This window comes from Syngnathoides biaculeatus, chromosome 15 (genome assembly GCF_019802595.1).
Source record: "Syngnathoides biaculeatus isolate LvHL_M chromosome 15, ASM1980259v1, whole genome shotgun sequence".
Classification (NCBI taxonomy): domain Eukaryota; kingdom Metazoa; phylum Chordata; class Actinopteri; order Syngnathiformes; family Syngnathidae; genus Syngnathoides; species Syngnathoides biaculeatus.
Window position 1 is genome coordinate 23,306,556 of NC_084654.1, and position 20,773 is coordinate 23,327,328.

Below are 20,773 nucleotides of genomic sequence, written 5' to 3' on the forward strand. Positions count from 1 at the left end.
CAAGGGAGGCGGCGTTGGACCGAGGGGAAGAGGGGTGGGGTGGGGGTTCCACCTCTCTTTTTTTTTTTTTTTTCTTTTTTTCATTTATTTACTACACGGGTGAGTTGCAGCTATCTGTCTATCCATCAACCGATCCCGTCTTTCTATCCATCCACGTGACTTCGGGTGTCACAGCGCAGAAGTGGGCTAATCCCTCATGAGCGCTCTCCTCTTTCTCTCTCTCTCTCTCTCACTATCCTCCTCCCTCCATCCCTCGTTCTCGTAAAACAGACGTCTTCGGATCCCCCACCGTCACCACCACCATGCACCCCCCCCCCCAACCACTCGGCACGCCACAGGTACTCAGCGCGTGGAAAAAAAAACGCCAACTGAAAAATAGGCGACCTAGCGGTTAGCACGTATGACTCACAGTTCCGTGCGTCCTGGGTTCGATTTTCATACTTTGTGCAGTTACCTGGCGCTTTTTTTTTTTTTTTTTTTGTGGGTTTTTGATACCAGTACGAGTGTTCACTCTGGAGTCGTCACGGATACCAAAAATGCAATGTAATTGTAGAGCTCTCCTACTTTCTGATGAGCGTGGTGAGTAGCCGGTATGTCGAACGGTCGCAGTGTGGCGCCAACTATTGGTGAGGAGGACTCATTTGATGTCAGAATTATTATTATTTTTTTGGGTGGCTCACATGAGCGCCCTTCACAATACCTTGAAAAGAGGCCTGTACAGGAAGTCCTCCGGTTAAGACGGTCTCGACCTAGGACCTTTTGACTTTACACCGCCCGCCCCCCCGTCCGCCATTTTGTCTGGCTAACGCTTATCCGTGTTTGTGCGCCGGGAGTATCTTCGCATTATTCGCCCTCCTTTTTCGACGTTATCGCCCCCAAAAAAGAAAGCTGTGTCTTTTCGCAAAGCTTCTGCGGCCAAAAGAAAGTCCATTACCATGGAAACGAAGCTCAAGATCATAAAAATATCGGAGAAAGGAGAGACACCAACATCACGGTGACAATTATTAAAGACAAAGCCTGTTTTTAGCGCATGTGGAGAAGGATTCCGTTCCTCTGTCGGGGACAATGATCCCAAAACAAGGTTCTTTGGTACTTGTTGAGATGGAGAAGATTCAGGACCAGGTTCCTTGGCAATAGCTAAGCACAGCCTCCCCCGCCAGTAATGCCAAGTACGTCATCTTGTTTATTTCAGTCAATTAGTTTTTTATGCTAAGCATTTTGATGCAAAATCTGATGGTGGAATCCGACTTGAGTCGAAATTCAAGTCAAGTCGCAACTGTAGGCACGGATCTCAGTCGGAGACCGAGGACTCCCTGTATTTGAAACCCTTTTTTTTTTTACCCTTTCGCTTTCCAAAAACATGTCATTAGTTTTTCGTCTGTATGTGTCCTGTGATTGGCTGGCAAGGCAAAAAAAAAAAAAAAAAATATTGTTCATGATCGACCCTCTTTTTTTATGCTGGTTTGAAGACTGGAGTAAGGTTTAGAGTTCCAAGATAGGAACCTGCCCGTTGGCAGCTTGGATAGGCTCCGGCACTCCCTGCGGCCCTCGTGAGGATAAGCGGTAAAGTTAGGCTTCAAACAAGAACGTCGGGTTTGAATGCGGGTTTTAAATGTAAGGCCCAAATTCTGATTAAGATTTCAAACGAGGGTTTGAAGCCGAAGTTATGGTTTTAAATTAAAGGTTTGGAAGACAAGGAGAGGGTTTCAAACAAGGGTTTGGGTTTCTAATCCGGGTTTCAAGACAAGTTTCCACTCAAATCTGGATTCCGATTTTAAATTCGGCTTTGACGCCAAGGTTAGGGTTTTAAATTTGGGTTTTGAGGTTTTCGGTTGACGGTTAGAAGCCAGGGACAGGGTTCGGTTTCCGGTTCACTCGGATTCAGATGTCAAATTAGAGTTTGTAGGCCAGGGTAGGGTTTGAAGTCGAGCTTTTGCTATTCTCACGACGACTACGATGACGATGTTGGCGATTATGGATAAAATTGTGTCAGTCAGATGTCACATATGCCGACGCCGAAGTCAGAAAAACAACAACAACAAAAAAAAAAACGTGAGCGAGTGGAAGCCGAGGATTATGCAACAGACAAATTTAGCAACAGCAGATTGTGGCTGCGCACACACTCAGACACAGATACACACACAGCCCCCGAAGACATCCTGACATCAGAGTGCACATGCTAGTGTGTGTAGCTTAGCTTGCTAACTTTGTGGTACTCGTTTCAAGCTCGCATAATTCTGCAAATAGTATTTCCCCCCCCCCCCACCACCACCACCCATCGTCGTCGTGGTTGATGCTGTGCCACAATTAATGTGTTCAAAACTTATTAACACCTCCCACTCCCATAAAGTAAAATAAAAATGCACATTAAGTTTCAGGATTTCGGCGCATAGACACGGTCGCGTTTGGACTAGCCGAACCGCCAAGACGTACCTTTCGAAATCTTTGATTGAGAATACGAATTCGGGTTTCAGGGCCGGATGAAAGTTTCAAAGGAGATTTCGAAGTTTTCAGGTTGTAAACCGAGGTATGATTTTTAAGAATCACGTTTGAAGGCACGTAGTGAGGGTTGGGTGTTCAAGTCCGGATTTGCGTTTTATGTTAGGGTTTTAAACAACTATAGATAGATAGAGTCTGAAATGAGGGTGTCAATGTAGGATTTGAGGTTTTGAAATTAATTTGGATAGAGTTTTCATGTTCTCCCTGTGCCTGCGAGGGTTTCCTCCGGGCACTCCGTTTTTTTTCCCCACATCCCAAAAAACATGCAACATTAAATTGGAAACTCTAAATTGCTCGTAGGTGTGATTGTGAGTGCGATTGGTTGTTTGTCTCCATGTGCACTGCGATTGGCTGGAAACCAGTTCAGGGTGTCCCCCGCCTCCTGCCCGTCGGCAGCTTGGATAGGCTCCGGCACTCCCTGCGACCCTCGTGAGGATAAGCGGTAAAGAAAATGGAGGGATGGATGGGTGGAAATTAATTTGCGTTTCAAATCTGCATTTGAAACTAGGGTTTAATGGTCTGGTTTCGAAGTTGGCTTCAAGGTTGAAGTTTCAAATTATTCTTGGAAGGCAGGTTTCGTGTTCCAAACGGGATCGGTTTCTAATTAGGGTTTTAAGATCTGGTTTGGGTTTGAAACCCGACATTGATTTCTAAGAAAGGTTTCAAGAGAAGTTTTGGGTGTGCAAATAGGGTATTAAACAAGGGTTGGGGTCTCAAATTTGGATGTCATGATTGGATGAATATTTCAGATTTGGGTTTTAATCGCACCTTGTATTGGAAAAATTGTTTTTTTTTATGGTATGGTTTGTTCTGAACCAACGTTAGCATTTAAAATCTGGCTGAAGGTTTCAATTTGGGATTCATACCAGAGTTGAGCTGTCAAATTAGGGTTCGAAGAAGGTGGTTTCTCGATAAATTAACGTTTCTTGTCATTTTTCTTTTTTTGGAGGGATTACATATTGCAAAGTCACTGTTTAATATTTCATACACGCACGCACACACACGCCTACCTTAATAGGCTATTCATGAATGGCTGCCAAGCTCCGCGCTATTGTCTGCGTTAGCGCTGAGGTCAGCTAATGGCTAACGGCAACCACTTTGCGCACGCCCACAGCACACACCCGCGCATAAATATCTGCTTTCCATACAAAGCAACAGCCGCGTGTATGTCAATGTTTACAATACGCGTGTACATGAAATCTGTTGTTTGCGCACATTATTGAATGGGGAGACAAATGTTTCCAGCGCTTGTGTGTGTGTGTACTGGAGATGAATGGACATACACGTTAATGGGTATGTGTGTTATTATATTACTGCATACATGTACAAATCCCGACTCCAAAGAAGCTTGGGATAATCCGTTAAACAAATTCAAACAGAATACAATGATATTTAAATCCTGTTTTGACGACATTCGTTTAAATCAACTAAAAATACAAAATGTTTCATGTTCAAACTTTTCGAATTTGACGGCTGCAAAAACGCTGGGACGGGGGGCATGTTTACCACCGTCATTCATATCATTTCCTTTAAACAACACTCCTTAAGGATTTATTTTTCTTTGTAGGTGGAATTCTTTCCCATTCTTGCTTGATGTACAACTTTGGTTGCTCAACTGACCGGGGTCTTTGTTGTGGTACTTTGCACTGTTTTCATTGGATTGCTGGCAGGGTAGTCTAGGACTCACAATTGTTTACCATGAACCCACATTATTGTCACGTGCAAGACGTGGTTTGGCGTGGACTCGCTGGGCACGTCGCAGAAAAGGCGTTGCTTGGATGGCAGCATACGTTTCTCCAAAACCTGCACGTACAGCGAATACTCTGTTCTCGAACAAATTGGTTTTTGAACGAAAATTGAGATGTTTTTGCTTCGGTTTTCAAACGAAAATCGGTACTCGAACGCTCGCGACAAGAACCAGAAATAACAAAATGCGCGCGTCTGGACAAGCTGACCCACGACGCGGTTGTTCTTGTGAATTCGAACGCAATGCGAAAAAACCCGCAATTGACGCAAGTGGCCCAACCAGCCGGTCCATGACGCGCATTGTTATCGTGTACAACGCAGCCTCTGTACGCAGACACGGGAAATGTCGATTTGGTTTTCGAACAAATCAGTTCTCGCACCGCCTTCTTGAACGGATCGCGGTCGAGAACCGAGGTTGGACTGTACTTTTTCTTCCTCATGCCGTGGGCACTCACGACCCCCCCATGCCAGACCATGGCACACGTTTCTACTTTGCATCAGTCCATCTCAGATGACGCCACGTCTTTGGCTTCTCCCGATAGAATTTCAACTTGCATCAGTCGATCTAGCTGACAAACCGACGACAGTTTTCTGGATTGTTCCTTCTTCTGAATTATTCCTGATTCCATGTGGCAATCTCTTTTCCACAAAGACGGCGGTTTTTAATCCCGCGCCTGAGGGTTTGAAGGTCACGGCTTTCCAATGACGGTTTTTGGCCTTCCCGCTTAAGTGCTGAGATTTCTCGGGATTCTCCGAATCCTTTGATGATATTTTGGACCGCTTAGGACGAAATCCCTCCATTCCTTGCAAAATTATGCCGAGAAATGTGAAGTTAAGACTATTTTTACACGCAGTTCACAAAGTGGTGAACGTCGCTCGTGGGCAACTGAGCCTTTCGGGGATTTTCCTTTTAAAGACAACCATGACGCCCGGCTGTTTCCAATGAACCTGTTCACCTATGGAATGTCAACCAAGCATTCCTAAACTTTCCCAATCTTTTGTTGCCCTTGTCCCACTGTTTTTTGTTTTTCCCTGGGAAAGTGTTGCGGAGTTCAAATTCAAAATGATGAAAATATTTGCAGTTAAACAACACATCGGTTTGAACATTAGCTATGTTGTTTTTGCAGTGTATTCAATTGAACGCGGGATGAAAAAAGATTGCCAAATCGTTGTTGTTTTTATTTCCGCTTTTAGCATCTAAACGTGTAAATGAGCAGACGTGTCGTCGTCGTCGTCGCTGTTCTCCCGCCGTTGTCGTGAAGCTTCTCGAAAAGAGACGAGATTGTTAAAAATAGGCCAGTTCCTCACAGAAGCCGGACCGTTGACCCCTCTTGTTGTTTTTCTTATTTACAATGGCGTCTGAGCGCACTTTCCTTTGCTGCAAGTGTACGCTGTTGCGTCTTATTTCTCTTGCCACGCGGGCACACTTCCTGTCGCATTAGCGCCGCGATGATGGGATGCCAGGCAGACTGGCCGGTGAATCATTGCAGCAGTGTTTGAACCAACGCTTTCATCTCCGTCAGTTCTCGGTTGCGTGGCGCCTCGCCCATCGAGCGTCCCTGTTTGCACCCGCGTCCAAAAATCGACGGGGCATACTATCCGATATTCCATACTTAAACGGTGTAAACAACAATCATTTGCCCATTGCTCTATCGCGGTTCGCCGATTGCAGATTCAGTGCAACGTGGAATTTTTTTTTCGTACGCACATTCTGACATAAAGTTCTGACTGACAGAGCAGTACAACTAAATCCATTCTTGCGTGTTAGCGAGGCCCCCTGTTCCCCTCTCGAGAACCGCCACTGGGGATGACTGTATCAGTCTTTCCTCTCCCATGCAACCTGGACCGTCCCATCACAGGATCAAAACGTTGGCTCACAGACACTCGCGGACCTTTTGCTCTCCAGATCCCGTACGCCATAATTGGATTATTCAGACGCTGCGTTAGAAGAAAACGGGAGGCGGACCGGAGTCTCAGTCGTGGCTCGCTAGAGCGCGCGACGGAACTTATGACCGATCGGTCGTCTGAAGAGGAAACCGGAGTTGTCTTAGGACCATTGATCTGCAATGGCACCTTCGTCCTCTGTCGGTCTCGCTGGAGTAGAGACGTTGGATTGATTGATTTTCTTCGTATAAAGAGCAACGATGAGTAGAACATTTTGTAGATCTCGAAACTAATAGATTGGAACACAACGTGGCGCTTCGAGATCTGATTTGGGGAAAAATATGTATGTTTGACAATACCGGCAGAATGCCACATGACCAGAAAGAGCCAGTCATAAATATTAACTTTAGAAGGAGGAAGTTATGTAAAATAAACAAAACAAAAAAAACAATGGAAAATAAGAGCTTTTGGAGCAATTTTTTTTCAAATGTAACTTGTGGAAATTAATAGAAGCAACTGTGATTTCAGTACAGATTTTCGCTCAGTATTGTAATGGATTAGAATTAGCGTACGTAAATGTAATTGAATTATGTATCTCCCGTTCACAACGATGTACAATTCGGAGTCGTCAAGGGGAAAATCTGCGTCTGGGAAAGGGAGCGAAAATGCTCGGCGCTCTCCAGCGATTACACGCTGTGATACGTTGAAGCCAGTATGTTTTGTCCCTCGCTTGTCAGTGACACTTTGTTAGCGTTACGGAGATAATCCCCCCCCCCCCCCCGCCTTTTTTTTTTTTTTTTTTTTTTTTTGTCCTGAAGGCAAGGCCGAGCTTTATCCTCGCTGTTGGCAAAGCGCGAAGTAGCAGGAACACCTGCCGCCCGCGTCACTTTGCGTCGCCTTGTTTGGACCGCGTTCAAACACGCACGCTGACTTCACCCTCGTCCGTCGTGCCGTCCTGCCTGGCGCCGTCACGCCACTGACTATTTCCTGGAAACTGCGTGGCGGTCCTCAACGCCGACCACCTCCCCGCATTTTCCTGAATTATAAAAGCCGCCTCGAGGATGCCAAACAAATGTTTGCGCGGCAGACAAAATGGAGTGCTGAAATTGTGCCGGCAATCATCGGCGTAGTGGCTGTTATTACGGCCGAGTGGCGACGTGGGCGTGCGGCTCGGCGGCGAGTGTTTGCTCAATGAAATGAGAGCGTTAAGTGAAGAGGTCCGACCGCACCTGCAATTTGGCGCCGATGGTCCTTTCGTTTCGACAGCAAGCGTCCGATGCATACCATTGAGGGGAAAAACCGCTAAATGCCTGAAAGATTGAACGCAAGTATCCGGTACTGAAAAGTTAAATACAACTGAATTTTACCACTAGAGGGAGTTGGCAAACGACTATTGGTAACACAACCCAAACGAGTCCCAATCGCTAGCAAAGATCCCAGACAGGCAAATGATGCCAAATGAAGTTTTGAATTTGACTACGTCTTCTAACTTTGAACTTTAATGATCTTTTCAAGGATTCCAAAAAAGGAGGTGATCATTTTGCGTTTTTTTTTTTTTTTTTTTTTTTTTCTTCTGATCGTCAGACCATGTGGGAACCAACAATCCAGTGAATGAGAACCAAGACAACACAGTGATCTCACCTTCAGGATAAATTTCCAGCGTACCCAACCGTCAAAGAAAGATCTCCAAACTGTCGGCATGAGCGGCCTGGCGGGCAAGCTGGACCCCCGCCGGGTCCAATGGGGCGCCACGTGGCACACCGTCACGTCCCGCTTCTTGAGAACCAAGCCCGTGGAGTCCATGCTGGATTCGGCCACGTCGGGCACGGGTCCGCACGGCACCCGGCTGGCCCGCGTGCTGTCCACGGTGGACCTGGTGTCCCTCGGGGTGGGCAGCTGCGTGGGCACCGGGATGTACGTGGTGTCGGGCCTGGTGGCCAAAGAGATGGCGGGTCCCGGCGTCATCGTGTCCTTCATCATCGCCGCCGTGGCCTCCATTTTGTCAGGTAAGAGAGTCCCTCTCAGTCCAATCGAATCCAGATTCTGTCCAACTTACCAATGTCACAAAGTGTTGCTTTATTCCTGATTGGTTGAACATTGGACATCCTTGATTGGAGGAGACTCTGTCCAAATTTGGACTCTGTTCCGCGTGGCAGGGGTGTGTTACGCCGAGTTCGGCGTGCGCGTGCCAAAGACCACCGGCTCGGCTTACACGTACAGCTACGTGACGGTGGGCGAGTGCGTGGCTTTCTTCATCGGCTGGAACCTGATCCTGGAGTACCTGATTGGCACGGCGGCGGGCGCCTCGGCGCTCAGCAGCATGGCCGACTCGCTGGCCAACCACAGCATCAGCGGCTTCATGACGACGCACATCGGGACGCTCAACGGCTTCGGTGAGTCGGGTTCACAAAAGATCCTGAACATGAACTAAAACGCGGGGAAGCAGTGAGGGATCCTGGTAAAAGTAAGCCCGTTGAAAAGAAAAGGATCAGTTTTGTGGACTTAAAACAGGCGACGATTGTTAGGAATCATGATTCATTTTCTGATTTATCCTTCTTTGGTCGGCAACATGATTAGCGAAAAGACAAAAAGTCTGACCTCGAATACTCGAAGCCACATCTCTATCTTATATGAAAACTAATATGGCGGGAAATGACCGAGTGGTAGTAGTAGTAGTAGAAGAAGAAGAAGTCACTTCTTAGTTTGTGTATGCATGACTGTATTCTATGCTACTGCCTCCTGGGGGTATAGACGAGTACACCAGAAAGCGGAGGACATATTTCAAATTCGGTCCAAAAACCGCTTTTTACACCTGAAACATTACTCACCAGTAGATCCTCTACCTCTCTGATCTGCATTAAACAATTTGAAATTATTTGTATTCGCATACCCAAAATGTATTCACCACTGTTTTACCGTAATTTAATTTTTTCTCCATTAAAACAAAATACATATTTCGCCCGAGCTGCCCAATTGCGCGCAAGGAGCACGTTAGAAGGACCGCAGACACGACAGACGCAATCGCTTCCCAGATGGTCCGACGAGCGGGGAGCACTTCATGTTTTTTAATTACAAAACTGAAGAATGCGCTGTCATGCGCCGGGCCGGTCGCCTGGCAACACGCGCGATCGCATCGCCGGCGAAGGGAGCCGGGCCGAGCGCCGGAACACCCGCCGTCCCGTTGCAAACCGCCACGCAAGCGGCGCTTGATTTTTCCTCTTCTTCTCGGACGCTTCGATTCGTTCGCAGGAACGCAAACGTACAGATTCGTCGTTTTGTTTTTCAGCGGGCGGACGGGGAAGAGGGTCTCGTCCAGCTCGGGTCGGTAAACCACGGTGAGGAATGACAGATCCCTGTAGATGGCGGCGCTGCGCCACTTTAAATTTGAGATCACGACATTCTCTATTTTTTTTCCCACTCTATGGTCAGAAACCTATGTTTTTGCTGAAACCGTCCCATGTTCTATTGCCGATTACAGATAAACGAAAATAGCTAGCATCAAACTTTTTCTTTGCGAAAAAAAAGAAGACTTTATTTTGGTAGGTTACATCTTTGGGCTTTGAAATATTAGTCAAAATGATATAGAAGGACTAGCAATATTGTGAACTCTGCTTTGAAAATGGCTAGCGGTGAATGAGTTCAGAGATTGGCTAATCGTCATACTAGCCACTCAAAATGAAACCTCAGAGGTTGTTTTTTTTTTTTTTTTTTTTGGATACATTTTTATGGTGACCTGGGTGAGGACACCAGAAGCTCCTAATCCTACTTTTGGCCCAGCAGTTGTTCAAAATCAATAAAATATACGGTACAGGTTTATAGGCTAAACCACAAGCTAGGCTACCACATGTGCTAGGCTTCAACACATGCTAGGCTACAGCATTTAAGTCAGTTCAAGTCATGCTAATGGGAATTTTTTTTTCCGACTGTACTCAGCGATACATATTCAGTAGTAATTACCAGCCGACGAAGTTTACTGCTTCCGCTAACAGCGCAAGGTCATTCTTTGTATGGACGAGGACAAATGCGGAGTTAGGTGGCTTAGCTGGCCGTTAAATGCGTTTCGACAGGCGACAATCATCTAAATAATTGATGACGGGACAACGTCAGTGCGTTAGCGTCAAGTTTACAGATATATGCACTGTATTTGTATATCTGTTGTAAATTATTTGTTTGGATGAGTGATTTTTCAACAGGCTGCGCTTGTTCAGTCTGAATTTACATTTTCATTTTCTGCTTGATAGACTTGACAGCGGTAGCAATTGTTTTTTTTTTTCCAATCATTCATTTCGTCGTTTTCCTTGACGTGACCCTCGGATTCAAAAGTTGTGATTTTTATTTCGTGTTTTTCATTTTTCACAATTTCTGCCCTGGCTAGGTAAAGGAGAGCAGTCGTATCCGGACCTGGTGGCGCTGCTCATCGCGCTGCTGGTGACGGTGATCGTGGCGCTGGGGGTGAAGAACTCGGTGGGCTTCAACAACGTGCTGAACGTCATCAACCTGCTGGTGTGGCTCTTCATGATGGTGGCGGGCCTGTTCTTCGTCAACGGGGACAACTGGGACCACGGCCGCTTCCTGCCCTTCGGCTGGTCGGGGGTGCGTCAGCGCCTGGGTCCAAAGGCAGCCCGGAACTTTTTATTTACTGTAATTCGTTAAAAGACGGTACACAGAGAGCTTAACGCTAGCGCCGCCGTGCTAAGGCTAGCGCTCCAAAGCTAACGCTAGGGCTGCGCTAACAGGGCTGGTTAAAAAAAAACAAAACAACATACCGGTAAAAATCACTGAGGCACGGCAGTAACAAGCTAGTGCAGTGCTAAAAGGGCCGGTCCGGTAAAAGTCACTTCCTCGGCACATATATTCCACCCGTCTCACTCTTACATTTTTCCGCTCTAGTGCCCCCTTGCGGCCGTTAGAAAAATGCACAAATTAGCCGCATGACCGCATAAACTGCAGGGTTGAAAGCGTGTGGAAAAAAGTCGCGGCTTTAGACCAAAAATTTCGGTACAATTTTTTTCTGATTGGCATACGTAGATGCAGGTTAGCCAAATTGTGTGTTATTCGCACACAATGCAAGACAGGTTAAAAACAATTTATTTTATTTTATACAGTATATTTGTATTTTTCAAGATATGTTTTCCAAAATTTGTCACACATTCCTCTTATTTTTCTTGTTTTTCATGTCAAGCAGGCCAGATTAATGTTAGTTTATTTAGATTGGATTTTATTCACACACAAAAATAAAATCCAGACCAGGTTGAAACTGCTTGAGCAAAGATCTTTTTTTTATTATAACCTTTTTTTTGTACAGTTAAGTGAGTTCAAAAGAAACCTGAAATGTTTTATAATTTATGTTTATTTTTTTATTTTATTTTATTTTAAAAAAAACATGGCTACACAAATTCCAGCCAAGGTTTTATGTATTTATTAGTTTTTTAATTCAACATACCTCGATTCCATCTGGGTTTTTTTTTGTATTTAGCGTATTTATTTTTTAAAATGTTTTTCAAAATTTGTCACACATTAGTCTTATTTTTGTTGTTTTTCATTTCGATACAGGCCAGGTTAGTTTATTTAGATTTTGTTTGATTCACAAAAAAAAAAAAAAAAAATCCAGACCAGGTTGAAACTTCTAGAACAAAGATCTTTTATTTTTGTTATAACCTTTTTTTTTTTTTTGGACAGTTAGTTAAGTGAGTTCAAAAGAAACCTGGTACGTTTTATAATTTGTTTTTTTTTTTTAAATGGCTACACAAATTCCAGTCCAATTTTTTTTGGTCATTTTTAGTTTTTTTTTTCCTTTTGTTTTTTTATTATTCAACATACCTGGATTTATTCAGTTTTTTTTTTTTTTGTAATTATCGTATTTATTTTTCACGTTTTTTTTTTTCCATGATTTGTTCAAATTGAGTTTGGATTCATGTAGATATGTAAAATGTTTTTCTTTTTCAAATGACCACCTTTTTTTTTGCGCCGCCGCAGGTGATGCAAGGCGCCGCCACCTGCTTCTACGCCTTCATCGGCTTCGACATCATCGCCACGACGGGCGAGGAAGCCAAGAGCCCCAACACGTCCATCCCGTACGCCATCACCGCCTCGCTGGTCACGTGCCTCACGGCGTACGTGTCGGTAGGTTGCCGTGGAAACCGCCCCGCCGGCCTCCCGGGACGGCCGCGCTACGACTGTTGCCGCGTCTTTGTGAGCTCACTTTGTGATTCTGATTTGTTGGGAGATGGTTGCTAGGGGCGACGCTGCGAGGTTGAATCCAATAAACCGCATCCGGTGCATGTTTTTTTTTTTCTTCTTCTTCTTCTTCTTCTTCTGTCTCTTTGATGAATGGCTCTTTTGTAAACACGTTAGCAGCATTACGCTTGTTTTCGCAGGTGATTGCGGATCTCGAGCTATAACGGACCGAAATTAATTCATAACTGCTTTTATTGTCACTTTTTTAGATAAAAAAAAAAAATTAACTTTAAAACCAAATCCTACTGAAGTAACCTGACCTTACATTAGACAATTGTAAAAAATTGCGATTAAAAAAAAAAAAAAAGAACATCTGTAATTCATTAATGCAATTATATCCATCCATCCATCCGTTATCCGAGCCGCTTATCCTCACAAGGGTCACGAGAGAGGCGTAGCCTATCCCAGCTGGCTTCGGGCGAAAGGCGGACGACGCCCTGAACTGGTCGCCAGTCAGTCGCAGGGCAGACATCGACGCCGTCACTGAGCGGGAATCGATCCCGCGCCGCCCGCACCGAAGTCAGGCGTGTGTAGCACTACACCATCGGTGATTAATGCAATTATATGTTTAGTAATATTATGAAAATATTTTCATTTAAACAGCTCTAATTTGGAGTTTACTCTGTAAATCACATTTAAATGGAATGAAATTAAATGTTTACACCCAGTTGAGGATGAGCGATTCAGAAAATGGATGGAAGAATAATATACTGGAAAGTGTATTTAAACATAATTATAATTATTATCATAACATTCTGAAGGGAAACACTGTTTTTAAATCTGCTCAATCACTCACATTTGAAAAATGTACGCGTGGGGTCAGTCATGCCCGCAGATGTAAAGTTGCGGTTGCGTGTTTTGTTTGTAATTTCGAGTGTGCCCCTTTAAGAGCAGAGGGGGGCGGTGTCAGGTAAACTAGGAAGCAGAAGTAGGCTTAACAGCAGCTTGTTCCGTCAGGCTGTGGTTCACTGCGCTGGATCGGTTTTCGTGTGCGCAATTGCGCAGTGGCGCGGCTTCGAGGGAACATCGGTCAAGGCTACACAAAATAAGCGACGCCTTTCAATATCTACGCATTTCTACTCGTAACAAATTTTACGCGCGTGGTTTTTCGTGCTCGACTGTGCAGATTTGCGAGTGCGAAATCACAGTGATTGCACACAATATGCTCAAATTCAGATATAGCAATATTTGTAATCACTTAAATCATTGATAGATAGCATAATTGACAACATACAATGAAGGGAAGGAAAATGGATTATTGAGATGGTGGAGTAAAAACTTTCGCCAGTCGTCCAACGCAACCACGTATGATGAAATTTTTCACACGTAGTCTCGATTTGGACGCAACATTCCCAAATTAATTTGTCGCCCAGGTGTCCGTCATCCTGACCCTGATGGTCCCGTCCGACGAGATCGACGCCGACGCGCCGCTGATGGAGATGTTCGGCGCGCACGGCTGCATGTTCGCCAAGTACATCGTGGCGGTGGGCTCCATCGCCGGGCTCACCGTCTCGCTGCTGGGTTCGCTCTTCCCCATGCCGAGGGTCATCTACGCCATGGCGGGCGACGGCCTGCTCTTCAAGTCAGTCCCTCGAACGCCCCGCGGAGCCGGTTTTTGCTTTTTGGGCGACGTAAGCCGGACCGTGGCTCATGGTGTCCCGTCCGCGTTATCGTGGTCCAGTATTTTGATGGACAAAACGTTAAATTACCCAAATTAGGATTAGCAGGTGGTAATTCCCGGCCTACAGAGCGCACCCGGTTATAAGCCTCACCCAGTAGATTTGTAAAGGAAATACCATTTGGTACATCCGTATGCCGCGGCTGTGCAAAAGCCGCGAGTGCCCACCTTAAAACCGACATTGAAACACAAGATATTTACAAAGAAAGACAGCAAACGGAGTTAAGGTGCAGATGCTAACGCTAGCGCCGTGTTTACGCTAACTTAACGCTAGCACAGTGCTAACAGGGCTGGTTTAAAAAAAACAAAAACAAAAAAAACATACCGGTAAAAATCACTGAGACGTGCCAGTAACACGCTAGCACAGCGCTAACAGGGCCAGACCGGTAAAAGTCACTTCCTCGGCGCATATATTCCACCGGTCTCACTCTTACCTTTTCCGCTCGAGTGCCCCGTTGCGGCCGTTAGAAAAAAATGAATGAAACACGGATGATTGATTTATTTATTTAATGCAGTTCAATCAAGAATAAAAGTGTATTTTCCAGAAGACTTTTTTTGAGAATAAAGATGTATTTTTTTTTTATTTCACTTGTTAATATAAGACTGTTCTCTCTCAAAATTAAAAATAAATTGAATTTTTTTTTTTTGTCTCAGCACCAAGCACTCCAGCCAATAAGTGAAAATCCACAAGTAACTCTAACTCCGTTTTGTCTAAATAAAGCTCCTCCCATTACTTCAACTTAGTTCCTTGGCCCCAAGATGCAATGAAATGGCAGCAAAGCACTACTTTTTGTCTAAATAAAGCTTGGGAAGTTGGAGATTTTGTGAATGTCGAACCACAGATGGTGATACGCATGGTAGTCACGGTTAATTTTACAAAGTGGGGCTCTCGACCCCAGACCGCAAAAGTTTGCCAAGCCCGAGTTTATGCCTGCTCCTGGAACATGTCGTCAAAGGTTTTGCAAGCATGTGCGTCTGTCTGTCTGCTCCCAGGTTCTTGGCCCACGTGTCGTCCCACACGGAGACCCCCGCCGTGGCGTGCGTGGTTTCGGGCTTCCTGGCGGCGCTCTTGTCCCTCCTGGTCAGCCTCCGAGACCTCATCGAGATGATGTCCATCGGCACGCTGCTGGCCTACACTCTGGTGCGTAGCAGACCGACGGCGTCGAAGTAGACGTGTCGGCGTTGAAAAAAAAAAAAAAGAAGGCTCGGCCCCAAGCCAGACTGGATTTTGCAGTTTCCTGCCGCCAAAGTGACGGGAAAAACATGTCATGCGCTTCTCCAGGTGAGCCTGTGCGTGCTCCTGCTGCGTTACCAACCCGAGGGCGACATCCACGGGTTTGTCAACTTCCTCTCGGAGGAGCAGAACGTCAAGCGGAAGGAAGGCGTCCTGGCCGAGTGCGAGAAAGACGGCCGCTCTCCGAGCCGCGAGGACGCCGACGAGCCCACCAACACGTGCGGCGCCAAGAACCTGCCGTCGCTGGGCGACAACGAGATGCTGATCGGCAAGCCCGACAAGAACGCCTACGCCGCCGGGCACCCCAACTACGGCACCGTCGACATGAGCAGCGGCATCGAGGCCGAGGAGTCGGAGGGCGGCGTGACGCGCCGGCTCAAGAAACTGCTGGGGCCCCGCTACTACACCCTGAGGATTCGACTGGGACTGCCGGGGAAGATGGACCGGCCCACCGTTGCCACGGGGAAGACGGTCACCGTCTGCGTGCTGCTGCTCTTCGTCTTCATGTTCGCTTTCTGCTCCTTCATCATATTTGGTAAGGAAATGAACGGAGGCGTCTGGCGAGAGGGTTGCTAGCGTCGAACTCGTCGTCGAGCTCATTTCTCTCACTGAAAAACTGAGCAAGGTCGGGTTCTGGGCGTTGCGCAGGCGCGAGCGGCATCGCGGCCGGTCGCTGGTGGGCCCTGCTCCTCGTCGTCCTGCTGCCGGCGGTCCTGGCCCTGCTGGTGGGCGTCATCCTGCAGCAGCCCGAGAACCCCAAGCGGCTGCCCTACATGGCGCCCTGCGTGCCCTTCGTGCCCGCCTCCGCCATGCTGGTCAACATCTACCTCATGCTCAAGCTGTCCGCCATCACCTGGATACGATTCTCCGTTTGGTGTCTCGTGGGTCAGTCGAACAAACAACTCCGTTTCTGTGAATTATATGATATTATTAGGTGATGCTTTGTGGTTTGACGGGACAAAAACCAAGTCAATCAAATAATTTCATCAAATATTTCAAATTTATTGTAGGAATTATGAAGTTAGTTATACTATGAAATTATTGTCATAATTTCATGGCAAAAGCGTGCTACGTACGGCGTTCCCCCAGGACCACTCTTAAGTACCCTTTTAATATTTTTCTCATGAGGCGCATCTAACGTTGCGGCTTTTCCACACTAGTTTCCCCCTGGGGTTTAAATGCAGTTTGCGGACTTTTGTAAAATTGCCTACAAAAAAAAATCATGTAATTACATATTATTAGGTGATATTTTGTGGTTTGACAGGCCAAAAACTCTAAACTCTGCAAATTCTGAAAAGAATTAAATAAAATAATTTGATTATTAAATTATATTTCAAGTTTATTCCGCCGTCACCTGGATACGATTGTCCGTTTGGTGTCTCGTGGGACAGTCAAACAAACAACTCCGTTTATGTAATTATATGATATGATTAGGTGATGATTTGTGGTTTGACGGGACAAAAACTGAGTAAATCAAATAATTTTATAAAATATTTCAAATGAATTGTAGGAATTGTGACTTCATTGTCATAATTTAATGGCTTGATTAAATGTTTAAAATTGATTTTAAATTAAATTTGTCTCCAGTTTTTACGAACGCAGCACAGTACTATACTAGTGAGGCTTAATCGCATACTAGTTAGCCAAAAGTAGGGATGGACAAGTACCGATAGCGTGAGTGGCTGATACAGGCATCATTTCAAGGTATCGGGTACTCTTGAATTCTTCCGATATCGCCCACTGATATTTGGAGCTGTAAATACCACGTGCAGTAAGTCCTCCTCGCCACTAGTTGGTGCCACACATTGGCGAATCGTCATACGGTTCAGTAAGAAAGGTAGGCACTGGCGAGTATTAATTAAGGTGCGAGTAGTCCTACTGGGTATCGGTATGGATGTCGAATAACTTCTGTTCCCGTGGCGGCGGCAGGCGTGCTGATCTACTTCGGCTACGGCATGTGGAACAGCACCCTGGAGATCACGGCCCGCGAGAACGAGGCGCACGCCTCCACCTACCGACGCTACGACCAAGGCGTGGACGAGGGCTTCTGCGGCTTCGACGACGACTTCTACCCGCCGCCCGAAGTCACGTCGCCGGGCGCGGCGGGCAGAGCCCCGCGGGCGCGGCCGGAGAGCGACGGGACGCCCGTTCGGAGGCCGGCAGCCGCCCCGGATGAGGAGGAGGACCCCGTGGATTTCTGACCTTTCCCCGCCACCCCCCTCCCTTTTTATTTCCCGCTACCGTCATGAGCGTTGGGCGGGTGAGCGGTTGCCGGGCACGCGTGCATGCTAGCATGTGGGTGGGTTGCTGTTTGTGTATGCGAGCTGCGTGGGCAAAATCCCCCCCCCCCCCCGCTGCCTTGCTCGCGGTTTCGGCCCCCGATAGCAAAATGCGGACGTAGCGGGAGGAGATAAGCGGCCGGGCGCGATGCAACGCCGCGGATCGCGGCGTTCGACAAGTCGGCACGTCTTTTTATCGGAAGAAATATGTTCATAAAAATTCATTAAAAAAAAAATGTCACACGCAGGGCTGGGCAAATTTTTGCTCAAGTGGCCATATTTGATTGGCAAATTGGAGTCATTTGGAAAAAAAAATAGCTCAGGTTTGTTATTTATTGTATATTTACACTTCAGAAAATTATAATTAATTCACCAATTTAAGCCATAAATTACAATAAATCAATTGACAAATGATTTCATGACATCAGTGAAAACAAAAATAAAAACATGTTAATTATTACATAATTGAACAGTTTTGTGAATAAGGTATTTCATTTTCATTATTTTGTTTTATTTAGATTTCATGAAATTTGAACAAGTTAACCAAATATTTGATGCAGAAATGTTGTGTATTTGTAAAATGTTTTTGTTTTATTAGATATAATCATATCAATTCATGGGAACTAAAATTGTTTTTAAATATTTATAAATTTAAGTACAATGAAGAAATTATTTGATTTAAATAAATGTATTTTTCACTGTCGTTCAACATTCAGGTGATTAAAATATTTAAAATAAACCGCTAAACTATTTAAGAGATATGAATGAATAAAATCAATCAATGCAAATAAATTGATACATTTTAATCGATTCAAAGAAAAAATGATGGATACTCCTTTTTATTTATTTATGATGAATGAATTAAATTATATTTAAATTAAAAATCATTTACTTATCGTATCATATTTTGATCATTTACAATAAATTGCTGAACCAATGATTTAATTCAACGTTTTAATGTTTTGCTGGCGTTTCTCATGCATTTCATGTTGGAAAATCGAATGGAAAGATGACGCTGGCAGGAAAGGGCAAAAGAAAGGTGAGAAATATTCCAGGATTCTTTATGTTAGCAATTTCATTTCAGGAATATTTTGCCCAGCCCTGCTTCATCCCAAACGCGCCGAAAGCGTCGACCTTCTCACACTTCCGCACTCGGACTTTAGCCCGCGATCCTCCCTTCGCGTTCCGCGTCGGGAGCTTTTCTTTGTCCTTCGCCGTCGCTCGGCGTTCGATCCCGTTTCGTCGGGTGCGCCGACGTTTGTTGCGTTCTGCATGTCGCGCTCGCTTCCTGTCGAAAGTGAAGGCGAGGTTTTATCGGAAAAACTAGATGTCCCGGTTTTTGGGTTTCTTCCCGGTCTTTTGTGTGCGTGTGCATGCCTTTTGCGAGATACTCTGCACTTCTCGATCCTTCCCGGTTGCATTTTTTTTTTTTTTGCATCTCCGCCTCTTCAACTCTTTCATGCGGGATTATAAATCTCGATTATGACCCGACAAGTCGGCACTGCCTTCAGGTATCGTCGTGAATTGCTAAACCGCAAACTCTCTGGGGTTTTAGTCCGAGAATTGACTCCGCTACTTGGCGCTGTTGAACTTTTACTGCGGTCATGACGTCGTAATTGCCGTCGATATTTTTGTGAAAACACTTCAAGGCCAATAATTAAAATCTACGGCGCTGCCTTGAGATACGAGTGACTCAACTCGAGATCCGTTTTTCGTTCGGGTGATTTTTCGCTTGGCTGAAGCTAATCTCAAGATCGCTTCTCGACAATTCAAAACGTTTTGCCTCGAGGTACACTAGCTTAATCCTAACACATCATCGGAAATGACATGGAAAGAAGGAGCGGAACAATTTTCATTGAGCTGAAAAATCTGTGACAAAACTTTACTTGGTTCTTTTTATTTAACTACATCACGATGTTTTCACAATTTTATTTTCTATTTAAAGCAGATATTTTGTTCTTTTTTGGGGTTGGAGAGGCCGGAACGGATTAGCGACATTTCCATTCATTTCAGTGGCCAAAGACGATTTGAATGTTTTGACGTACAAGCACGGCCACGGAACGGATTAAGCTCGTATCTCGAGGCACCGTGACACGGCAGTGTGCATCTAAAGGAGCTACGGTGGCAACGAGGGGTCAAAAAGGTTCCGAACGCAGCAACAATGTTGAAAGAAAAAAAAAACAATTGTGCATGCTCGTAGCGATTTGATACCTTTATCTTTAACCCCCCCACCTTGACCTTTGCACATTCGAGTGCAAAATTCAATCATACGTCGCTAAAGCTAATGCTAACAAATTTGGAGAATGTACAGTACTAACTCAAAGTTGGAGATTCGGCTGATTTTTTTTTTCTTTTTTTTTTTTCTTATTTTGGCTTTATGTTCACTTTTTTTTTGGGGGGGGGGGCGTCAGCGGTCCCTGCAATTCGTCCCCGTGCGTCCGTCTTTGCTGCATCCGTTCCCTTTTCTCAAGGTGAAGCCTTATTTGTCGAACGCACTAAATCGAAGGATGCCACGCCGACCACCCCCACCCCCCCCCCTCGCCTTAACCTCCGCTCACATCTCACGGCGGTCCGAATCCCCCCTCGTCCCCCCCACCCCCCATTTCACACAGGGTTGAAAACGGACAACGAGACGCTTCACTTTCACTCCACCCGCGTACCTTAATCACCTCCCGACTCAGCCAAAGGCATTCGCAGCTCAGCCAAAATCACCGCGACAGATTCAGGCATCGCCGAGCCTGAGATGCCGGAATGTAAAAAAAAAAAAAAAAAAAAAAAAAAATATTGTGTGTGTGTGTGTGTCTATTTGTGTGCGTGAGTGCAGATCGCGCATGAAATTCATGCATGAGACCGTCACCGTCGTCCTGCATGCGGTTGTAACGACAACGACAAAAAAAGTATTAATTACACATTTATTACGCCGGGTCATACGTTCCAATGCGCCGCTTGAGAATTACACATTTAAAAAAAATAAAAATAATAATAATGGCTAAAATCGAAAAGTCGAACACCACGACAATTCCCTGCTGAGAACCGAATGACAATGAAAAATTGGAAAAAAATAAAATTCCACGTGAAGAGCTGGGTTTCAAATTGTATGCAAAGACAAAATCTGCTAAATAATAATTTTTAAAAATGTCAGCACCGCCCACTTCCTGCTTCCCACCAAAGTCGGCCATGTTTGCGCCGATTGGCCGACTGCGAGTGAGCCCAAAC

General features: G+C 45.4%; 1 protein-coding gene across 3 annotated transcripts in view; it reads left to right on the forward strand.

Moving 5' to 3' along the window:
- slc7a14a (solute carrier family 7 member 14a) overlaps positions 1-20,223 on the forward strand; it is a 37,996-nt gene extending 17,773 nt beyond the window's left edge. For 2 of the 3 annotated variants that reach the window (XM_061844985.1, XM_061844986.1), the window contains exons 3-11: positions 7,714-8,135; positions 8,286-8,522; positions 10,505-10,722; positions 12,106-12,252; positions 13,740-13,948; positions 15,038-15,185; positions 15,327-15,813; positions 15,927-16,163; positions 17,208-20,223. In XM_061844985.1, the coding sequence (XP_061700969.1) occupies positions 7,829-8,135; positions 8,286-8,522; positions 10,505-10,722; positions 12,106-12,252; positions 13,740-13,948; positions 15,038-15,185; positions 15,327-15,813; positions 15,927-16,163; positions 17,208-17,479 (2,262 nt within the window). In that variant the 5' untranslated portion in view covers positions 7,714-7,828 and the 3' untranslated portion in view covers positions 17,480-20,223. Of the gene's footprint in view, positions 1-86; positions 100-7,713; positions 8,136-8,285; positions 8,523-10,504; positions 10,723-12,105; positions 12,253-13,739; positions 13,949-15,037; positions 15,186-15,326; positions 15,814-15,926; positions 16,164-17,207 lie in introns of those variants that run through there. The other variant, XM_061844987.1, reaches the window with a different exon arrangement.
- The last annotated feature ends 550 nt before the right edge of the window (positions 20,224-20,773 follow it).